General features: G+C 44.1%; 1 protein-coding gene across 5 annotated transcripts in view; it reads left to right on the top strand.

Annotated features, from left to right (window-relative positions):
* Positions 1-23,567, top strand: part of PTPN3 (protein tyrosine phosphatase non-receptor type 3) — a 121,226-nt gene that overhangs the window by 49,241 nt on the left and 48,418 nt on the right. For 3 of the 5 annotated variants that reach the window (XM_030919136.1, XM_030919135.1, XM_030919134.1), the window contains 7 exons: positions 470-514; positions 4,372-4,424; positions 11,218-11,338; positions 12,488-12,575; positions 16,108-16,196; positions 20,921-20,984; positions 22,461-22,633. In XM_030919136.1, the coding sequence (XP_030774996.1) occupies positions 470-514; positions 4,372-4,424; positions 11,218-11,338; positions 12,488-12,575; positions 16,108-16,196; positions 20,921-20,984; positions 22,461-22,633 (633 nt within the window). Of the gene's footprint in view, positions 1-433; positions 515-4,371; positions 4,425-11,217; positions 11,339-12,191; positions 12,211-12,487; positions 12,576-16,107; positions 16,197-20,920; positions 20,985-22,460; positions 22,634-23,567 lie in introns of those variants that run through there. The other 2 variants (XM_030919137.1, XM_010365591.2) reach the window with 2 other exon arrangements.

The raw sequence follows: 23,567 nt of genomic DNA, 5'->3' as shown, positions 1-23,567 counted from the left end.
TCCTTTTAGCAACTTCATGCAGATGGAGCTTGGGTGGATGGATCCCGGCACGGTGTTCAGAACAGTGGCCCTACCGGTGTGTGGGCGCTGCCTGTGCACAGCACCTGTGGTTTCTGGTCATCGAGGGCAGGGATGCTTACTGACAGCGGAACCCACAGTACCAGCCCATCTTTGGTGGGCTCTTTCCACCCCATTCATCCCTGCTCAGCTCTTCATAGGACAGCCTGTGCTGGCAGAAAATTGCCCCCACCAATCAAGACATAGGGTATCAACATGAGCCATCAGTAATGACAGGGCAGCTTTACAGAGCCTAAGGTAGCACCTGATACCTTGGACCAAAACCATATTTTTATGTATCTTTCACATGTACAGCTCTTGTCTTTGACTCATCAAACTTTCTTTTTTTTTTTTTTTTTTTTTTTGCTTATTTCAGTTTGAGTATGAATTAATGAAAACAATTGTTTCATAGGCACTTGTATTTCTTACAACTGAAGATGGATATTTGTGAAGGAAGGTAATGAGAATTTTACATTTTTCTTTTCCTGTTAGGCTAGCAAAATTCCTGGTTTTAATCTAATGAGTGTTTATTTCTGGTAACAATACCAAATCTAAACAGAGTGGATGTGGAAAGCATCCTGTACAGCATTAGGCTTTGGACATCTGTTTTTATTATACCTCAGACTTGGCTGAGAGAGGCTAAGGATTGATAACTTTGTTTCATGTTATTTCGGTTTTATTACAAAGGATGCAGCTATCTTTCTGGTAAAGACCTGAGAAATTTTAAAGGGAGGAGGAGATCCAGAATGTACAATGGGTTTCATTCAGGAAGGCAGATCGGGCCTAATTTAGGTCTACTTCTGAGCCCCTTAGTACCCACGGATGACTCATTTTCTCTCTGGGAGGCTTTTTGCTCATCTGCCTATCATTCAGTGCTTCTTGTGTTACCAAGACCATCTCAGTGACTAGAAGGGAGAGGAAATTCCAAGCCAGTGGTCCCTGAGCTACCTCCTTTTCTTGACTTAGGGAAGAAACTGCAGCAGGTAAACTGGTGGGAAGAGCACAGCTTATTCCCAATCTCTTTACCACGCCCCCAACCCCTGTGAGTTTAGCCCTGGGGAGGAGGGTCTTCAGAGGCTACCAGTGTGCTGTACTGTGAGGGAGTTGGAGTCTCATTGGGGAAATGACACCATATCCCATGAAGCAATTAGAACCAATATGGGCAGTGGAGACCACAGTTGTCATAAGATTTCAGGAGCCCCTGCTGGTGTGAGCTAGAAAAGTCTTTGTAGATTGCTGGGATGAGCCAGAATTGGGTTGGGTAGAGAAGTGAGGAGGTGGATTTCCCTGGGCAGTGAGAAGACACCCCACCCCCGACAGTCCCACTTGGAAACCACATGCTGAGAGCTTACAGGAGAATAGAGAGGGCTGTTCGTGTCCTATGTAGGCGGGCATCTTACATCTAGCAGGCAGAAGAGAACTGTTGAAGGTTTTTAAGCAGGAAGGATGTGGCCATATCCACAAAGATAGTATCAGCGTGCACAAGGGAAGACTGGAAGAGGCCAGGGGTGGTTCAGTCTGGATGGAAGGGAATGGACAGCCTTCAAGGAAGCTGCTTTAGCATCCAGGCCAGAGACCTGGGGGCATGGCAGTGAAGTTTGTGGGGAGAGGAAGTGGAAAGATAGAAACAAGAGACACCTTGAGCCGGGCGCGGTGGCTCAAGCCTGTAATCCCAGCACTTTGGGAGGCCGAGGCGGGCGGATCACAAGGTCAGGAGATCGAGACCATCCTGGCTAACACGGTGAAACCCCGTCTCTACTAAAAAATACAAAAAACTAGCCGGGCGAGGTGGCGGGCGCCTGTAGTCCCAGCTACTCGGGAGGCTGAGGCAGGAGAATGGCGTGAACCCGGGAGGCGGAGCTTGCAGTGAGCTGAGATCTGGCCAGTGCACTCCAGCTTGGGTGACAGAGCGAGACTCCGTCTCAAAAAAAAAAAAAAAAAAAAAAAAAAATAGAAACAAGAGACACCTTGAGGAAAGGATTTCCAGAGCCTGTTGACTGTTGAGCACTCATAGAATTATAGAATTCTCATCACTTAGCTCATCCTCCCGTTCAAGGTAGGAATGATTCACTTCCCCAGCACAATCTGCAGGTCTTCGGCCTTCTGCTTGATCACCCGCAGTGAGTGGGAGCTCACCCTTTCATGAGGCAGCATTTTTACATTTTAGGGTAACTCAAGGTTGAAATTACCAACCCCTCTCCTGGGTCCAGGCTGTCCTTAGCAGCTGTGGAAACCCATTCTATCCTTCTCTTCTGCACACACAGTCTTTTCCACAGAAAGTTTGCAGTCCCCTTTTATGAGACAGGCACTGAACTGTGCTGGCCAAATAAGGCCAGGGCTTTGCCCCCTCAGGAGCTTTTAGTCTAACTCTCCAAATACTGGAAATGGGTTGTCTTCAGTTTTTCTTCTCCAAACAAAATGCCCCTTGTTATCTCCATGTGAGTCAGGGCAAATCTGTTGAGCCTCACATCCTGGCTTAGATCTCTGGCCCTTGTCAGGTCCTTACCACCTCTCTGAGGAGAGGGTCTCTGCTACCGAACACTTGTCCGATGTGGATCAGGCTATTTGTAACTGTGGGTCTCTTGACAGGCCCAGTGGAACATACTGAGCACTTTTCCTAAGTGTCAAGTTGTCCCGACTTGTTTGAGCTGTCCATGGTAGCTGGCACTCAAGGTGTCATCTCCTTCTTTCCAAGATGGTTGATCTCGTCCAAGCCCTTCACTCAGCAGGTGGAGACCCCGAAGCCCAGAGTGAAGGAAAGGGATGTGTTTAGGAACACGCAGCCGAGTTGAGAGCAGAACAGAAGCTTCTGGTGTTCCCTAGTATGAATTTGGAACACCATTCTTTGGAAATGTTTTTCTTTCTGACTTCTTCATAGGATTGCTTCTTCCGTCTAGAGGGAACCTCCTCTGCCTCTTTTCTAAGTTGTTCCCCAAATCCTATTTACCTGCTCTTTCTCCAGCAAGGACACTGGCTTAGATTTAATCGAACCCCATCTTGTTAGGAGAGCAAAGAGCCGATACTCATCCTGTTTCTGCCTGTCTTTCCCACGGGCTCTCTAGATCTCCAGATGAACAAACAGATGGTGAGATCCCTGGACCGCATCTGTAACCTTGGGGAGATTATTTGCAAGTCCCAGCAGGAACACAGCGTCACTTGAGGAACGATGGGGGCCCCTCAGATAGGGAAAGTCGTCTTTGTATGCAGCTGCAGAACCAGCACATAGCACAGTGGACAGGAAGTGGAACCCCTGGAGGGCCACATTATCAGAAAGGTGGAGTGATTCCCATCTTGGGTACTTCACGGGCTGCCATAGAAACTGTGTTCTCCACTTCCCACTGGGTTGCTGGGAAGAATGTTTTTAAAGTCCTGCGGGCTCCCAGTGTTGCTGTTCAAGATTCCTCTGTTTAACGGAGATCTCCCCACCCTGCAAGCCCTCCTTTCTGCCCTCTCCTAACCTGTTCTGCCCAGCAGTGACCCCTGCTCCAGGTCTGCTGGTGAGCTCCTGGGCAGGCTGTGGAGTCTGCAGTTGAATGCAGAAAAGAAAAGGGAGCAATCAGAGGATTCAAAATATGCCTAAGACAGAGGTGGAGTCATGGCAGAAACAGAGCACCTGGAAAAGCAGTGAGTTTAAGAGGAAAGGAGAACAAGGCCAACCCAAGTCCATGATTACTAGTGAATGGCACGAAGACTGAGAGACAGCCAGATCACTGAACTCTGTAGATCTTCAGGAGGGTAAATAGGTAAAGGAATCCAAAGTCATCATAATTAGTTAATTTAATTAAGGAATTGCAGGTTTTAAAATTCAAAATACTTTTCTGCTTGTCCCTCCTAAGAGGATGTTACTATTTTAGAAAGAGGATAATCAAGAACCAAAGAGTCATTAGAACTCAGGAATTTAGTTAGAGAGCCCTATGATGAGTCTCCGGTCTTTACTAGAAAGATTTGAAGGCTGCCCATTGATCTCAGAGTATAATTTTTTCACTTTTTTTTTCCTCTTAGAGATATGAGCCTGACCCTTCTTGACCAGCCAAAGCGCTGGCCATCATTAGACCTTTAGCTTCATGGTATTTGCGATGGCTATTATTTTAAACATGCAAAGGTTTTATTTTAAAAATTTTTTAGTGTGTTACATTTACCTTTACTGTCCGAGATTGATTTGTCTCATAAAGTTGCATTTGTTACAATTCATGTTCTTCTGTAATGGTTGATCAAAGCAAAGAAAGACATATGCTGCTTACTACCCATGATCTATGAATGTTTCAGGCTGTTATTGGTTCTTGTGACTTCGCTAATACGTTTTTCTTCTGACAGGTTAACCTGCCCTCTTAACTCAGCAGTGGTTCTAGCGTCCTATGCCGTACAATGTAAGTCACAAAGGGAGCATTTCACAGATGGAGATGGTTCTGATCAGTGTATGGAAAAAGTCACTGGTTCCTCCTGCTTGACCAAGTCCCTCTTCCTCAGGAATCCTGCTGGACAGCATATCTCTGGCTGTCCAGATAGTCCTGCTTTTACCCAGACTGGTACTCTCCGGTATCATGGGGATGTTGGATTAAGGAAGGTGTTTAAGGGGAAAGGAGTGAATGAGCTGTGGTGTGAAGTTTTCTCCAAGGGAGCCCATCAGACAGTAGACAGCTGTTGCACATTACATTTTCCAGAACCTTCGCTCAGGCATTTGTATGAACAAATCCCAGTGGGACAAATACTTGTATCAGTCATCTCTTATACACATGGAAACCTAGACCCAGCTAGGTTAAGGAATTTGCTAGAAGTCACCCGTGCTGCTTGTTTGGTGCTACTCTAAAACACTGCTGGGATCTTATGAATTTCTTTTTAGAGTTTCAATATAGCTAATGGATTGTATATTGATCTATACCAGGGCTATTCAATAGAAATATGTGAGTCATATATGTAACTCTTAAGTTTTCTAGTACCCTCATTAAAAAGGGTAAAACGAAACAGGAGGTTTTTATGTTTTATTTAATGCAATATATTCAAAATATTAGCATTTTGCCTTAATGTAAAAAGTTATTAGCAAGGTATTTTGCATTCTTTTTTTTATACTAAGTCTTTGAAAATCAGTCTGGATTTTACACTGACAATACATCTCAATTTGGACTAACTGCATGTGGCTAGTGGCTACCATACTGGATAGAAAGTCCGAATGGAATTTTCTTCAAGGCTGGTTTAAACTGGAGTGGGAATCCGCTTGTTCAGTCAGCAAAACTTCATCGAGGGCATATTCCCTTCCATGTCCTGTGGGTAGATGCTGGGTAGGCATAATGAAAAGAACCAGATGAGATACCCAGATGAGAGCAAAATGTCACTTGATAGTGGCTAGCTTTGTGGTAGCAATACAGTTCATCAGCATAGTACTTAGGTAGAGCCATTTGCAGCTCAAGACCTAAGAAATCTGTACCTTCCCATAAGCCCAAATCATCTTGGCCTATTACCCTGTTGACCTACTGTGTGGTAGACAGTTAAGGCAGCAAGATGGTCAGGTCTGAGAGCAGGCACTGGCTGAACTACACACTCTGCTCTGGTCTCAGAACAGGCAAAATAGCAAGAGAAGGCTGACCGGGACTGCTGAGGTGGCCCTAGGTCTGCCTACTTCCCTACCAGCAAAGAACAGAAATGAGGGAAGTGAAGAGCAAGGTGGCTGGACCTGCAGCTTACCCACCCATCTGCATGGAACCAGGAAGTGGAGGGCAGGGGACATCAAAGATGACCACCTGTGATCCTATTCACGAGTAAGACGAGACCCAGAGTTAGTCTCTCCATTGATCCTGCATCTCCTCTTCCCCTAGTGGGAAACTCAAGACAGGTGAATGGGCCTGGGTGAATTTGAACCTTCCCTTCTCCCCACAATATGCCTGGGACAGGCCTGGCCATGTCACATCCATATGGGAAGTGGCATGGTCACCAGTCAGCTTGTATTCTTATGATCTCTAGACCTTGTGAACTCTGTCTCTGCCAGGCCAATCAGCTGAGGAGACTGAGCTTCCCCATATCTCAGAGCGAGTTTGGTGTTCACAGACTGAGCTTTAGGTTTATGAGGCAGGAGCACTAACTAGAATATAGGCACATTCAGTTTAAATCCTGGCATCCCTGGCCAGGTGTCGTGGCTCACGCATGTAATCCCAGTACTTTGGGAGGCTGAGACAGGAGGATCCCTTAAACCCCGGAGTTTGAGACCAGCCTGGGTATTATAGTAGGACCCTGTCTCTGTGAAAACTAAAGAATTAGCTGGGCATGGTAGCGTGCACTTGTAGTCCTCATACTTTCTAAGGCTGAGGCAGGAGGATCACTTGATCCCAGGATGTCGAGACCAGCATGGGCAACACTGTGAAACCCCATCTCTACAAAAAATAGAAAAATTAGCTGGGTGTGGTGGTGCAGTGCCTGTAGTCCCAGCTACTAGGGAGACTGAGGGGGGAGTATCTATTGAGCCCCAGAGGTTGAGGCTGCAGTGAGCCATAATCATGCCACTGCACTCCAGCCTTTGTGACAGAGTGAGACCCTGTCTCAAAAAAAAAAAAAAAAATTCTGATGTCTCTGATAACCAGTTATGTGGGATTGCCTCTCCAAATCTTGGTTTTCTCACCTGTGAAACTGAGGTAACAAGTGGTTTAAGACAGCTCTCAATATGGCTACTTGGTTCAAATTAAGCAGAAATGTGAAGGTGATCTGTAACTAAAAATTCTTTATTGTTGGACCATCCCTGGCTGATTCACTGAGAACTGGACTGGAGCCATATACGTAGGTCTTGCCTTTTCCACTTGTACCTGCCTGACTTTGAGCTTCTCCAGACCTCAGTTTCATGACCTGACACATGAGGATAATAAGTGTCTCCTTCAATGGTTGTAGGGAAGAGGAAATGAGTTACTGTATGTAAAACTATTAGAATAGTGCATGGCACGTGGCAAGTGTTAGCTCTTACTGTATTTTCATTATCTGCCCAGAAGAAAGCTGTCAGGGAATTGCTTATTGTAAACAATAAATTCTATTTAGAGTAAAATTTAAGAACCAAATAATTCTGTGCCAGACTTTAGTAGTCAGATTCCCTTCTGCAAAGAACTGATAGAATGGGGGCTAACAAAGTTGTAGGCACCTAAAAAGTACAAACTGGCTTCAGTAGAAATATTAACAGTACTATCAAGCTAATAGAATCATGGCTTATCAGGCAAGCAGTTTTAAGTATAAGCTTTTATCCCTCCACCCTCAATAAATATATATATATATTGCAGAGCATACATTTCTTTAAGATTAATACTTGCACCAGGCATGGTGGTTCACGCCTGTAATCTCAGCACTTTGGGAGGCTGAGGCAGGTGGATTGCTTGAGCCCAGGAATTTGAGACCAGCTTGGACAACATGGTGATACCCTGTCTCTACAAAATATACAAAAATTAGCCAGGTGTGGTGGTACACCCCTGTAGTTCAAGCTACTAGGGAGGCAGAGGTGAGAGGATTATTTGAGCCCTGGAGGTCGAGGCTGCAGTGAGCCATAATTGCACCACTACACTCCAGCCTGGGCAACAGAGCGAGACTCTGTCTCAAAAAAAATTAATTATTGTATATGAAATTACTGGATCAAAAGGTATGCCTATATTTTATGATATCTTCTGCTAAATTCTTCCAAGAGAGGCATCTAATATAAAGTCCAGCACAGTGGTTTGCACCTGTAATCCCAGCTACTCAAGATACTGAGGTGGGAGGATGTCTTGAGCCCAGGAATTTGAGGCTGCAGTGAGCCACGATCGTGCCACTGCACGTCAGCCTGAGCAACAGAGCAACCCCATCTCTTAAAAAAAAAACAACAACAACAAAAAAAACAGTGATCTGCAGGTAAAGTACCCAAAAATACACAATGGTGAAAAATTGTTAATGGCCTGTCAAGGCTTTATGAGGCTCAAAGAATAAAGTACATTTTTTGGAAATATATGTTTATTCCAGAATGTTCCCTGCACCTCTGCCACATAGAGGTCTGCACCAGCCTCCGGGTGCACCGATGGATAAAACACACTGCTCTCCCCAAGGAGTCTACAGCCTGTAGGGAGGCAGATGTGGATGGTACTAGTGGTGGAGATGGCCACCAGGGATGCACTTCATCCTGCTTGGGGATGGGGGGGAACATCCTAGGAATGACCCCTGAGAACCATCTCTAAGATCAGGTTGGAGTTGGATGAATAGCAGGTAAAAGACTTTCCCAGTACAACAGCCAGGCAGCTTGAAATGCTGTACGTTGGAACCTGGGATATACCCTCTCTGTGCTGCAAAACATAAAATACTGTCAACCAGAAGAAAGCATGGAACTTAAAAAGACAAGGTATTTCCCACATAAGCACTTCCTTTTTTGTTTGCTATAATTAACTTTTGTATGTGTTGCTTTCTTACAGATAGGAAAATGGATTACTTAGGAGTTTGGAGCATATAGTATAGTAAGTAGGTAAGAGTAGGGACGGTGGTCAGAGTCTAGCCTCCAAATTAGCAGCTGAGCAACTGTGGCAGGCCCCTTTGGGTCTGTTTCCTTATCTGTTCAGTGAGGATAAAAAGCATTGCCTATATGACAGGGTTATCATGAGTATCAAGTGGGATGATGTCATTGAAATCGATGTGAAACCGCCCTGTGTTTTGCAAATGTTTGTTTATCACTGTTTAACTTTGTTTCCCCCTAGTGGTTAGCATAGAGCTTTGCACAGAGTAGCCTTTTAGGATTTAAAGGGAAAACCACCCCACAGGGAGGCTCATTGGTTGTGTTCGAAGTTTAGAACATTTGTCAGCAACTTGCCTAAAGAGAGAACCTTGCTGTTCATGTTTGCAGAATGATACCAGGGATGGGACTGTTAACTGGTATGATGGATAACCTTATTGGGATCCAGGAGGCTCTCCATCAGCCAATGAAACCAACGGAGTAAAGGTTCATAGGACTCCACCTTGAGACTCAGGAAAGTCATTTACAGCATTTGGTTGGCCTTTGGGGACATGACTGCTGTCATCAAATGACCAGCAGCGGCTCACAGGCCTGGCAGGCAGGCTGGTGGGGTGGTAGGATCTCTAACTGGGGTTCAGATCACCTGGGTTCTGATCTTGACCCTGTCCTAAAGGTCTCTTTTCCTTTCCAGACCTCAATTTCTTCACTCTTAACATGAGGACTTTGAAGGAAGTGATTCTAATGCTTTCTAGCACTTTTCCTCACTGGGCATGCTGTGTCACGGCATTTAAATGATTTCATGTGAACACATTATGTACGCTTAACCCAGCACAAACTTACCAGCCACATAGCCTTGATGTTTCTTTCCACAACTTGGCCACATTTGACTGACCTTAACAGCCTCTGGTCTAACCTTGACCAAGTCTGCATGCATTGGTCACTTGGCTCTCTGCCCTTTTCCCCTTCCAGAATTGAACTTTGCATCAGCCTCTGTACAGATCAGTTCTGAGCACCCAAATTTCTGAGCACCTACTGTGTGCCATGCCTGGTGCTGGGCCCTAAAGGTGAGTCTGACCCACTCCCAGCATTTGAGGCACAGTGTAGGAAGGAAACAGATCCCTTCATTATGGTGTGAATCTCAAAGAGCAGCCCTGTGGGATGAGGGCAGTTAGGTGAGCAATGCTGAGTGAGACATAACCTTTGCATCTGCCCTTTTTTTTTTTTTCTTTTTTGAAACAGAGTCTGGCTCTGTCACCCAGGCTGGAATACAGTGGCGCAGTCTCGGTTCACTGCAACCTCCGCCTTCCGGGTTCAAGCGATTCTCATGCCTCAGCCTCCCAAGTAGCTGGGATTACAGGCATGCGCCACCATGCCTGGCTAATTTTTGTATTCATATTAGAGACGGGGTTTCACCATGTTTGCTAGGCTGGTCTCAAACCCCTGACTGCAGGTAGAGGAGTTATTTGATTTGGAAATCTTTGGTGTTGAATTGAGAATCCTCAGGAGCCTCCTGGCATTGCGGCCAGCTGCAGGAAGGAATTCATTAAAATATTTGGAACGATCAGGGCTAGTTTTTTTTTTTTTTTTTTTAAGATGAAGTAGAAGCTTTTTTTTGTTTGTTTGTCAAGAAAATGGAATACGAGATCAGTTGCCCCATTAGAGCTAGAGATTATCTTCTTCTGTTTTTAGACAAATGGGAAAACTTTGTGGAGAAAGGAAATGGATGTCCTCAGGTCCCATAAGCCTGGTCCTTGGCTCTTCACCTGGTGCCAGCCTTTTTTCCAGTTTCCTCAATGTTCTAGACACCCAAATGGTTTGAGTCCTTGGGGTAGCCATGGACACTTGTACAGGTTGAACACTGCACAACTCTCAAGAATGCCCATCACATCATAGGCATCAACAATTCATTTCACGTTGGCAGACAACAGTCAAGGGTCTCAAGCGAGCAGTACCATTTGGCCAAGGGGCTAGTCTTGAAGTCACTCTTCCTTTTCCCCCTGCACCTGCAGGTCCCTAATGTGATTCCCCTGATAGCCCCAGAATCTCTCTTCATATCTTCTGACTCCCCTTAGAATGTGTCTTTCTCCCTAGGAACTTTGCTGTTGCCTGAGCCCTGACCATTCGTCCCCACTCACTCCCACCCCTTGTCCCTGTGGCCTCTGAACATACCCTGGTCCCCTTTCTTCCACATCTCCCTGAATCCCAGGTGATGGGTCGGGATGCAGAGAGTGGTCAGGTCTGCATGGCCTCCCTTCTGCCTACAACCAGTTTTTAGAGCAGATTGGTCCAGTGTCATGGTAACCTTGGAGTATGGCAGAGAAAGCCTGCACCGGGCGTGGCATACAAATTGTGGCATTTTCTTTATGTGTTCTCTATCCAGTGGCATGAGTGCAAACTGCTGTGCTGACCACAGTATATGGAAGAGGTATGGGATTAGAACAGGGCCTAGGTTCAAACACCATCTCCTGATTTTCTCCCTCTGTGTCCTTGGGAAGAATGAGAATTTGGTTGGATCATGTGTAATAGTATCTTAGCCCATAGTGAAGGCTCAGATAAGTGTGGAGTCTGGAGCTAGTGAGAAGCTTCAGTTCGTGTGGTGCAGAACTTACCGGAAGAGTATTTCCAATTAATGTTATTCTGGTGATGCTATAGATGCTTATAAATACAGACCATATTAAAAAGGCAAAACTAATTATGATTTTCCCCTTATTCTGTCTTGATAGCTCATTTTGGAGACTATAATTCTTCCGTACATCATCCAGGCTATCTTTCCGATAGTCAGTTTATACCCGATCAAAATGATGACTTTTTAACAAAAGTCGAATCTCTGCATGAGCAGCACAGGTGAGGGGGGCTGGGGTGGCCTACTTTGGGAACTTGGGTCGGGTATTTTCAGACATCATATCCCTTTGTGTTTGATGCAACCTCTTTCTTTTGTGCATGAATCCTCTTTCAAGATGTCGGGGGTTTTTGAACCTTTGAGCTGGTATGGTGGCAGATATATTTGGCATAACTAGCATTTCTGTAAAGTGTAAATTCCAGTAAGAGTTTAGGGTGATGGCTGCTGCATCCTTTTCAGGATGTCATTGAAATCAGTAAATTCCTGAAGGAAATGCCCATTTTGAAATCTGATTGCCCCACCAATGGACTGTACCAAGGTAAATCTCTTAGCAGTTTACCACATTTGATAAAACAAGCTGTTCCTTCAGGTCTTGTTAAACAGACAGACAGATAGACGTGCAGCGCTGACCAGTCTCCTGTGTTCAGTTCGTGAAAAGTGCTCTATGTCCAAGTGAGGAGCATGAGTCTTCTGCAGTTGCCCCTGCATATTTGTTGCGAGCCTTAGCTCCAACACATATGCCCAATTCTGGCTGCTCTTCCCCTTCCTCATTTCACTTAAAGCTACAGCAGCAGCTGTTCAGTCCGGGTCAAATAAAGGCCACCCTGACCAAGAAGGCCAGCTCTCAAGGGGCTGCTTTCTTCTTGGGAAAGCCATAAAAACAAAGGCCAGGCAACCAAGCGTCCTTTTAAGAAAGCACTGCCAAACCTCTCTCCCAGAATTACTCCCAGGGCAGAAGTCAATGTCCTAAAATAGTACGGGGCCAGTGGCGTTTGAAAGTTTGAGGCGACTGCCAAAAGAAGAGATAAAGGCAGAGAGACCTAAAGATTCCCTACGAATTAGCAACTTGGAATAATTAGGGCAGGGATTCTGAAAGGTAACAGTCTTCTACGTCTGAATATTGAGAGCCCACTAAAGGAAGTATTATTTAATTTAAAAACGAGAGGGTTAGAGGGAGTCAAATTCAATGGATAAGAAGAAAAACTTGCTTTAGTAGAATTTAGTATTAGATTGCTTAAGATTGATAACGTAAGGCATTTAAATAACCTTACAGAAATGGTATCAAATGATCAAATGTTCTAGATTTTTTTTAAATTGGAGATAATGCCCTCTATTTATTGGATGAACTCTGCTTTTTGTCTTTTCTTCTGTAGTGGGCTAAAACAATCAGAAGCAGAATCCTGCTATATCAACATAGCACGGACCCTCGACTTCTATGGAGTAGAACTGCACAGTGGTAGGGTATGTATTCTTGTTATGTCTTGGATCAAACATTATGTTTTTATTTTAATCTCTGAGAGTTTGAAAACTTCTTTGATGAAACCATTTCTTTTTCATTGTAACAGGACTTTTAAAAAGATATTTGGAAGGTTTATTAAGTAATACTGAATTTTTTGTTGGTCATTTGTCCAATTGCTTTTTTTTAATGTTTGCTTTTGTACTTGAAGACTTTCCTTTTGAGAGGTTAGGGGCTTAGAAACTGGTAATTTTGTAAGACCATTTTATATTACGGTTTTAAAAGGCAAAAAATAGGTATGAATTCATTTTTCAAGTGACAGTTTAAGGGGCCAAGATTTCTACTTAATCTCAAGTGCTGCCCAAATTGGAGCTAGGTACTCAAATATGATAGTTTTTTTTAAAAAGACTATGGTGGTTTGATTGTGAAAATCAATAAATATTTGAAATTAGTTGTGGCCATTTTAACAGGATTTACTAACATTTGTCATCTGCCAAGCAATTTCTATGCACCAGTGGATTATTTCCTGCAGTAATACCATGAGTTCCGTGTATTATCATTAACCCCATTTTACAGATGGAGAAACTGATACTCAGGGACTTAACCAAGGTCACACAGCACACAAGTTGTAGCTTCAGCACATGACCCCTCACTGTCTAATTAGCATCTGACCTTTCAGCAGTGACATACGTTTTCTACCTGATTGGCCCATATCATATCCAAAAGGAAGCAAATATTAATTGAGCACCTACTAAATACTAACCTTTATCTAGATGCTTTCATATGAGACCATAAGGTCTCTCATACGGGATCATAGAAGCCTTGTGAAATTGACATTCTAGTTATCCCCATTTTATAGATGAGAAAACAGGCTCATAGAGATTGAGTAAATGATCAAATTTTAAATCTATGTATTTTCATAATTTATAGAAACACTTTATTTTTGTTTCACTTCGGTCCCTTTATAGTCCTGTGAGGTAGGCAAGTCAAGTTGTGATATAGGAAATAAGGAAGGAAAATGATCTTACAAAATATCAGCTTTGGGACTTGACCATTCATTTTTATTCCATTTGCAAATAATATTTTATCTTAGATAGACTGTTTCAGAGAACTTCAGTCGTTGGTGAAGTAGGACTTTATATCTGCCTGAGTTGAGCTGTGCTCTCCCACCCCAAGAACTGTCAGTGAAATGACCCTCAAGGGCTGTGAAGCCAGATGATACCTGTGTGGCTAAGACCCCCAAGGTATCAGAGGGGGTTTGGTCATGCTAGGCTATTCTACATGAACTAAAAACCCCTAAATCTCCATAGCTTCGTATCACAAGGTTTATCTTTCAGTAATTCAAAGCTTGCATTGAGTCCAGGAGTCTTCCAGGGCAGCCCCCGACCCCATCCATTGCAATAACTCAGCAGTCGAGGCTGCTTCCATGTCATGGCTGTCTTCCCATGTGGCCTCCATGTTTGTCACAAGGGAACAGGAAGCTGCAGGGTTACATACCAGCTCTTAAATGCTTCAGCCCGAAAGAGACATACATTCCTCCTGCTCAGAGCACAGTGGCCAGAACTAGTCACCGGGCTCTGCCCTCTGCAAGGGGAGCTGGGAAATGTGGGGTTGGGCCTGGGACTTGAGTGGACAGTAACTGTGCTGCAGGGGTTGAAATGCATGCTGAAAGACCACAGGATTAGGAGATTTGAGACCTGGTCTTTGGCCCACCCAAACCATTCATTTATTTTCTTGTTCACTCAGTTTTGATTTCCTTTGCTAATTTGTTCTGTCACACCTGCTTCATACTCTCTCTGTTGTGATCTCAAGTATCACATTTAAATGCAATTCTATCCTTCATCAGTCAAATTTGGTTTTGTTGTAAGCGTGTGATTTCGGTTGGGTACTGAAAGTGAGTACTCTCTGGACTTTCCACCATATCAGCACTGTTTCGTTTGTCCAGTTTCTCTAACTCCATGTTCACACTGCGGTTCGCAAATGATCTGTCCCACGGCAAAGGGGAATGGACGTTTCTTATGCCTTCCACATGCCGAACTTTCTTCTAGAAGCTCCACATGCCAAGCCCCCTTCTAGGTTTTTATCTTCTCTCATTTCGGCCAGATAAAAACCCTTCGAGGTGGATTCTATCATCTTTGTTGTACAAGAAGAAAAACTGAGTCTCAGGAGCCCAAAATAATACAGCTAGTAGGTGCCAGACTGAAGGTTCACGCTCAGTTGTAACTGACTCAAACTGTGCCCTTTCTTTATAATTACTAGTATCTGGGCCAGGCACAGTGGCTCATGCCTTTAATCCCAGCATTTTGGGAGGCTGAGGCAGGAGGATCCTTAAGCCCAGGAGTTCAAGACCAGCCTAGGCAGCATAGTGTGACCCCATCTCCACAAAAAATTAAAAATTAGCTGGCCGTGGTGGCACATGCCTGTAGTCCCAGCTACTTGGGAAGCTGAGGCTGGAGGATCACTTGAGCCCAGGAGGTTGAGGCTGCAGTGAGCCATGTTTGCACCACTGCACTCCAGCCTGGGCGTCAAAGCGAGACACTGTCTCTCAGAGAAAAGCCAAACAAACAAAAACCAAATATCTGATTGGGAAAACAAGAAAGTAAATGACTCAAGAAGAGGAACTATTTTGTTTTTAAATTTTATTTGTGATCACCTTGTCCTCAAACAGATTTAAAACAGCTTGTAGTGGCTGTGTCTTCTGTATCCTCACTGTCCACAGCAATGCCCAGCACTTAGGCTTGTATAAATGTTGGATACATTGGATTTAGAAGCAACTTTTTTTTTTTTTTTCTTAAACAGGGTCTCCCTCTGCTGCCTAGGCTGGAGCATGGTGGCACAATCATGGCTCACTGCAGCCTCAGCTTTGCAGGCTCAAGCAGTCCTCCCACCTCAGCCTCCTGAGTAGCTGGGACTACAGGCATGTGCTACCACACCCAGCTAATTTTTTGTGTTGTTTTGTAGAGACAGGGTTTTGCTGTGTTGCCCAGGTTGGCCTCAAACTCCTGGGCTCAAGGGATCCACCCTCCTTGGCCTCATAAAGTACTGGGATTATAGGCGTGAGCCACCTCACGGAGCCAGCATTTATTTCTTAAGTAGATTTAGAATCAGCAGTTCTAAACTTATACATTTTCATCATCATTTCGTAACAGCTAAAGCCTTTACAGTAATGGAAATTGAGATTTGTAAAAAGCTTTGCAAAGGGGTGAGGCCTTTCTGATTTAGTGCTGATTGTTGAAAATTTAAAGCTTGAGTGTTCATTTAAATGATTCCATGGAATGAGTGGGCTTATTTGGTAACTTTCTAGACCAGTGGCACCCACATGTTGCTTGACAGGCTGTGTTCATTTTAGAAGAATTTGGTACTTAGTACTTGGATCTTAAGTATCTGTTAAGTGGGGCTTTTTGCCTGTTTTCAGAGCATTTTCCCGTTTGGAGCCTAAACATATTACTATTTATAACAGCGTGGGTGCTTTAAAGTCACCAGAGGGCAGAAGCATGACTGTAACACTCTGTGGATCTGAGATCTTCCTTTTTACAGGATCTGCACAATTTAGACCTAATGATTGGAATTGCTTCTGCGGGCATTGCTGTGTACCGAAAATACATTTGCACAAGTTTCTATCCTTGGTAAGTGCAAACAGTTCTCATTATTTTCTGAATCATGCTTTAAAAATATGCCGAACAAAAGTAATGTTACCTCCCATTCTAAACGTTTATTTCTAAAGAAAGGATAGCGATTCCCCGCCCCCCCCCCACCCCGAGTTTTAACCTCTCACCTCTAAATTTGATCCAGATTTAGTACTTAGGAAAATTTGAGTTTGGTTTTCATTAGCATTCCCCTCCCCCAACTCACCCTGTGGTTTGGGATACTCTGGAAACCTGGTGGATAAAATGGCACAGGACGGCCTTGGCATTAAGGAATTTTTCCCGGGTAGTGCATTGGTCAGAATTCAGAGAAGAGCTTTCTCTGGGCAGGAACCATAGTTTCAGTTCTGTTTCTCGGTTATTAATTGGACCTTTACCAAGTGTCCAGCTCTGTTCTAAACTCTAAAGGAACCCAAAGACATGTACAACTGAGTGCTTGTCCTCTGAGCTCACAGGCCTGGTAGGAAGAGACCTGTAGGCCAGCCTGTCCCACATTACTCGTGAGTGGAACTGAATTTTGGAGAGAAGTTTGAGTTTAATGTGCCAGGCAACAGGGAGCTTTCTTAGGGGAAACACCACCAAAATAATACCATCTACATAATGATAGCATGATGGTGCAAGGAATGGGCATAGCACGCATCGCCAGGAAGGTAGAGGAGAGTGAGTATCGCAGATGGCAGGAGATGCAGATGGAAAAGGACAAACGAGGAAGAAACATGGAGTTTTGGCAAAACAGTGGCAGCAAGGAAGGAAGTTAGGAAATGGGGATAAGAGAAGATTTGGTGCCAGGTATGTGCCACACAGAGTTTGACCTTTGACGTCTAAATCTGCTCCCCAGCTTGGGAACATAGAATTTCATTACCTGAAACACAAAGGTATTCATCACAGCACTATTTATAACAGGAAAAAAAACCTGTAAGTAACTTAAGTAAAATTATGGAGTATTATATAATAATATATATAATATTAATGAGTTAATAATATAATACTCTGTTGTTATATAATCTATTATATATAACAGAATAATATATATTACACATAAATATATAATTATATAATATATAATAAAATTATTAATAGCAGTAATTTTTTTTTTTTTTTTTTTTTTTTTTTGAGGCGGAGTCTCGCTCTGTTGCCCGGACTGGAGTGCAGTGGCCAGATCTCAGCTCACTGCAAGCTCCGCCTCCCGGGTTTACGCCATTCTCCTGCCTCAGCCTCCCGAGTAGCTGGGACTACAGGCGCCCGCCACCTCGCCCGGCTAGTTTTTGTATTTTTAGTAGAGACGGGGTTTCACCGTGTTAGCCAGGATGGTCTCGATCTCCTGAACTCGTGATCCACCCGTCTCGGCCTCCCAAAGTGCTGGGATTACAGGCTTGAGCCACCGCGCCCGGCCAATAGCAGTAATTCTTATTGCATGGTTACTGTGTCCAAATCCTGTTACTGTGTATTTTCTTTGATTTATCTCCTTTAAACTGGAAATAGGCCTATATAGGTTATTATCCCCATTTTCACAGAGGAGGAAACAGAGATACAAAGAAATTAAGTAAGAACCTGTCCAGAGTCACACAGCTAATAATCAGAGTAATTGAAACTCACATCAGAGTCCAGCTCCAGAGCCTGGACTTTTGTTTCAACGCTAAAAATGGTATTTGTAGGAAAATGCTTAAGTAGGATACATACTTGTAGACAGTGTTCAGTTAAGTTTCAATATATCTATTTTCCAAAACCAAAAAATAGGACAGCCCTGTTCAATTTGACACAAAAATCAGTGTAACAGATAGCAGGGTCTTCTCTCCATCTGTCATTCACCTCCTGTCTGTTAGAAGCCCCTCAGAGGAAGCAAGAAACTCCAGCCTGCTTGGTGGGCTGGGGTGTGCCCAGGCAGCTCTCTGGCCCGCTCAGGACTAAGATCAGGCTAAGTAGAGGGCACAGTGGGCACAGGGCTCATTTTTCTGCACCCAGCCCCTCCAATGCTGGGGGCTTCCTCCAGGTGCCACGGGCCTAAAGACCCCTGGATCCAGCTTAACTGTGGCCAAACCTCCTAAGGGCCCACAGACAAGGGCTGGACCCTCACATTGTGGAGAAGATGTGGGTCCCACAGGGTCACTGCAGGAGAGAGAAGTGGGAGACTTGGTCAGGAGAAGCAGGTTTGTGAACAGAAACCTTTTCGGCAGAGCCTGCAGGGACTCTCCAACCCCTGGGCTCACCCACAGATCTGCTGAAGCCTCCCTAACCCTTCAACATCAAGCCATCTCCTGTCAAGGCCTGGCCCCTGCCTCCAGTGCAAACCTCAGAGACCAGCGGGGAGGCCAGCACCAGATGGTGACCCCAGGGTGACTAGGGAGGTGCATGGGCAAATGCCCAAGAGGGGCAGGACATAAGAAGGGCCCTGAGCATGCAGGGAAGGGCACTCACCAGGATCTGAATACCAGCTGAGCTTTGGCCCAAGGAAAATTCTAGAGAAGAAGGGGCAGGGTATATACGTCCAGAGACGAGAGAGAACCCAGCTAGTGAGTCAGGAGTAGCTGGGGCAGGCCAGGCTGGAGCTGGCCATGGAGCTGGCCATGGCAGGAGAGGGGCCAGGTCATGGAGGGCTTCACAGGCCATAGGAGTCTATAGGCTCAGTTCTTAGTGCTCTTATGAGACTAGGCATTCCTGCATGCAGTGCTTGCAGTGTTCATAGTTACAGTGATTTACTTCTATGCATCATTCTTTATGTGGTACCTGTCTCCCTCACTGGATTATAAGCCTCTGGATGGCAGTGGCTCCATGTCTTCTTCCCTCTGTCCCCAGGGCCTGCCATAGGACTTTGTACATCCTAGGCTCTCAGTGTGTGTGTGTGTATGTGTGTTTTCTTATGAATGAGTGAAGGGCAGTAGGGAGCCCCCCTGAGGCCCCAAGCCTGGAAACGACAGAGTTCATGTCTGTACATAATCAGATTTGACAGCTCAGGGAGAGAGCTGTCAGGTTGGGAAATTGGGGTCAGCATGGGAAAGGGATGCTGAACTGGAGCCCTAGGAACCATAGGAGGCCTGCCAGGCCCTCCTACCCCTGTATATGAAGCCAGGGTTGGGGGGAGTAAGAGGTCCACAGATTCCCATGGGCCAAAAAAGCAATGTGAGAACTCAAAAGGGAGTTGGTTCTTCCGACTCGTTCTGCAGAACAGGAATTTTTGCATCTGCCAATTGGCACAGAAGAATCGTGAGGAGACTCCCCAGACTTCAGGGAGATGGCAGAGCAGTAACACACTAGAAAGAGTATCTCTAAAAGGGGTGAGCCCAAATACCCTTCTCATCCTTAGACTATTAACCTGCAGTCACCCAAAAAAATTTACTTCACAGTTACATCTACCAACAGATTATTGAAAATATATGTGTATTAGGTAATATTTCATATGTAATAGAGGTATATTGCTGATCCTTCTGGGGGAATGTCCCATGAATAGTTCAACTTTCTTTTTACCTACACAGCCTCTCCATTCTAGAATGCTCTACCAAGGTCTTTATATGATCCTAGAAAATAGTAAAATTCCTTCATTTCCCTAAAAGTATTTCAGAAGTGAAGATTCCAGCAGGGAAATATGCACCCTTTGTATGGATTGCAGACGTTTTGCATAAATGAATGATAGTCAACCCTTGGTGTACTTGGGGTTCCAAGACCACTTGTAGTTACCAAAATCTGCACAGACTTGTCACACACTTGGCTCCGCAGAACTCGTGTATATGAAAAGGCAGCCCTTTGTATATGTGGGTTTCGCATCCTGCAAATACTGCATTTTCTGTCCATGTTTGGTTAAAAAGAGTCCCCCAGATAGTGGACCCCACGTAGTTCAAACCTTTGTTGATCAAGGGTCAACTGTAAATTTATTTTAAAAGTTATGTTTTTAATTAAAGGAACAAGCATTGCAGGCCTACTGTGTGTCAAGGTAGGGACTTGACATTCCTACTCTGCTTGAATCCTCACAAGGCCACTCTCTGAGAAGGGCAGAGTTTTCACCACTGCTAGGAAGACTTCACAGTGGAGAGCTTAGGAGCACAGGCTTCAGAGTCAGCTGAGACCTGGGTGCAGGTCCTGGCTCCAGGAATTTCTGGTTGAGTGATCTTGAGCGCTTTGGTGATGTCTCTGAGCCTCAGTTTCCTCATCTGAAAACTGGGTATAACAATATGTACTTTTCAGGATTGTTGCAGGGCTTCAGTGAGGGGATGTTTATAAAGCTCTTAGTAGCAGCCTAGGATATAAAAAATGTTCAGTTAATGGTGACTAAATTCTGTTATCTTGCAAATGTTAAGTAGGCTACTTGACACGTGGCTGTTAAGTAATAGAGCTGGGGTTCGGACCAGGTCTGTCCTCTTTCAGCTGCTCCATGCTGCTCTCAGCTGTCTTCCCCATGTATATACCAGCTCACGCAGAGCTGCAATGCCACAAAAGCAGCTTATAGCAAAGAGAGCGCATGGTCCATGTTTCTTGTTATTTAAAAGCTACATCATAATCCAGTGGCCCTTATGCAGTGCTCAGCTTCAGTCAGCTACTTGGTGTTAGCCTGCGGCAATGGGGCTGCCATCATTTCTACAGAGAAGTAAACTCTAGGCAGCCAAGAGCCCCCACTCATTGGGATCATGAAATAAAGGACATGCATTGAGAGGCATCAGCTTCAACCTGGCCGATCCCTGATGTGCTTTGTTTGTGTTTTGTTTTATTTTTTGAAGGGTGAACATTCTCAAAATTTCTTTCAAAAGGAAAAAGTTCTTTATACATCAGCGACAGAAACAGGTGAGTAGTTATGTCCATGCTTGCTTGGTTTCGTGCGTATGTATGTGTGTGGTTAGAGGCAGGGTCTCGCTATGTTGCCCAAACTGGGCTCAGAGGACCCTTCTGCCTCGGCCTCCCAAGTAGCTGGGACTAGAAACATAAACCACTTTGCCCCATTTCTTGTGTTTTTAAATTACTTCTGCTTTTAGTTCTTTAAGGGTTGAAGGCAGTTTGCCATGTATATAACAGGGAAGAAAGAGCATGCCATTGTGGGGCCAGAGTCTACAGGACCCAGTGATTGTCTGTATAATTCTGCTTAGCTTGTTTTGGAGTCAGGGACAGTGGTTTCAGATTCTGGCTCTTCCACTTACCAGCCAGACAGGTTACTTAACGTTCCCTAGTCCAAGTTACCTTGTTTCCAGAAATGCTATAATGCCCACTTCTTAGGGAATTGTGAAGATTTAATAAAAGAGCATAGGTCAAAGCACCTGGCAGAGAGTCCACCGCAAAGTAGCAGTGAAGGTCAGCAAGGTCAGTTGCCTCCCATGATGTGTTAAAACTGCACAATGGCTTGGTAGGTGTGCATATCTCATAAGCAAAGTCCATGGCACTGTCCATTTGCTCATCCATACAGAGATGTAGAACTTAGAGGTGAGGAAACTGAGGCTCCCACAGCTAGTGAGTCGGGGGAGCTGGAATTTGAACCAGATCATTACGAATCCGAGACATCTGCTCTTTCCACAACACTACACTCCATCTTTTTATGCTGCATGATTTTCACTTACTGTCACTGTGTCCATTTCCCAATTTTTCAAAGGTAATATGTGCTTAAAATGGCCTCACAGAGCAGTGAACTCTTAGGAACGAGGACACAAAAGCTCAGAGCAACTAGGACTGGAATCTGGGTCTCCTGGCCCCCCCAGTGCAAGATTCAGGGTGGCACAAAAATGCATAAGATGGCAATTGAACATGAAAACAGAAAACCTAAACTCATGCAGAATGCAGGCAAAGCAAATGATTAAAATGATTATTATATATGAGCACTGGATTCAACTCTGTGCTTTGTGGAAAGCAAATAGAGAAGAACCCAAAATGTTATAAACTTGCTGTTGTCTGATAGATGAAAGAGTATTCCTTCAGGAGAGAGATGTTCCCAGAGCTATAATTTAAAAGGAGTGTATCAGATGATTTTTATCTGGTTGCTCCAAATACATCCAGCCTAGAAATGTAAACAGATTTGAAATAAAAGCATTCGTGGAGGAGCACAGATGATGATAAAGAATAGATCCTGGTCATCTCTATTACCATGTTCATAAAGACGGTTAACAAATCATGCTCTTGAATATTCCAATAACACTGGTTTGTGGCCAAGGCATTTTGAAACCAGTTTTCTGCTGTCTGTTGCATCTTACCTCATTTCACCAATGTGGGTTAAATGCTTGCAAGTCCCTGCTCCTGTGTCTATGTGGGTGAAATCTTGACTGTTTTTCCTCCCAGGCTGAATCCAGGGAACATATTGTGGCCTTCAACATGCTGAATTACCGATCTTGCAAAAACTTGTGGAAATCCTGTGTTGAGCACCATACGTTCTTTCAGGCAAAGAAGCTACTACCTCAGGAAAAGAATGTTCTGTCTCAGTACTGGACTATGGGCTCTCGGAACACCAAAAAGTGAGTGTGCTATAAAGACTGTATCCACACTAGGCTGAGATGTAAATGCATCCTGTTCACCAGTGAATAGAGGACATTATTGGGCAGAGGAGGAAACCTATAGCCCAGGGGCCCCAGGCATTGGATCTCTGAACCATGACTAAAAGTCTCCTGGGGTCAGCAGTGTCTGAGGGACATCTCGTGTTCCCAGCGTTTGTTTCTCTCCCCTCAACTCTGCTGAACTCAGCGCTTCCAAGCAGTCTGATGGCAGCTGTACCCTGCAATATGACATAATAAAGGAAATGGAGCAGTGGCTCTGTGTGTCTCCTGGTGCCAGCGTATTGGGCTATCCCAACCTGATGCCACCACACCAGCCTCTCCCACAGAACATTAATTCTATAAGATGCTCTATAAAAATGAATGAAGGAATAGAAAAACATTTCCAGAGTCAGGTGACTTTGGGATATATTGCCTATAATAATTACAAAATAACAGTAGTAATCACAGTTGATAATTAGTGGGCATTTAGTTTGTGCTGAGCACATAATTATATTTGACTCTTACAACTCTCCTATGAGATAGGTACTATTATCCACAGGAATGATATTCAGAATATGGAATGACTAGTACAGAAAAAGAAATGGATGTAAATTTATAGATATTTATGTATAAATATATATAATACATACATTTTTAAATTCTAATTTAGATTAAAATCTAGTCTCTAAATAAAATGACTAGTACAGTAAAAGAAATGGATATAAATTTATATATATAATTCATATATACATTTAAAAATTTTGATTACGATAAATTTATTCTCTAAATGAAATAACCATGCAGTTTGTATTTTTGTTTGCTTTGCTCTAAGACTACCCTCTAAGTATAAGAGGTAGCATAAATTATCAATTTGTTCTTATAATTTCTTTTTTCTTTTTTTTTTGAAATGGAGTCT

This window comes from Rhinopithecus roxellana, chromosome 16, assembly GCF_007565055.1.
Source record: "Rhinopithecus roxellana isolate Shanxi Qingling chromosome 16, ASM756505v1, whole genome shotgun sequence".
Classification (NCBI taxonomy): Eukaryota; Metazoa; Chordata; class Mammalia; order Primates; family Cercopithecidae; genus Rhinopithecus; species Rhinopithecus roxellana.
The sequence above is the reverse complement of the archived record's forward strand: the minus strand, read 5'-3'. Positions and strand labels throughout refer to the sequence as shown.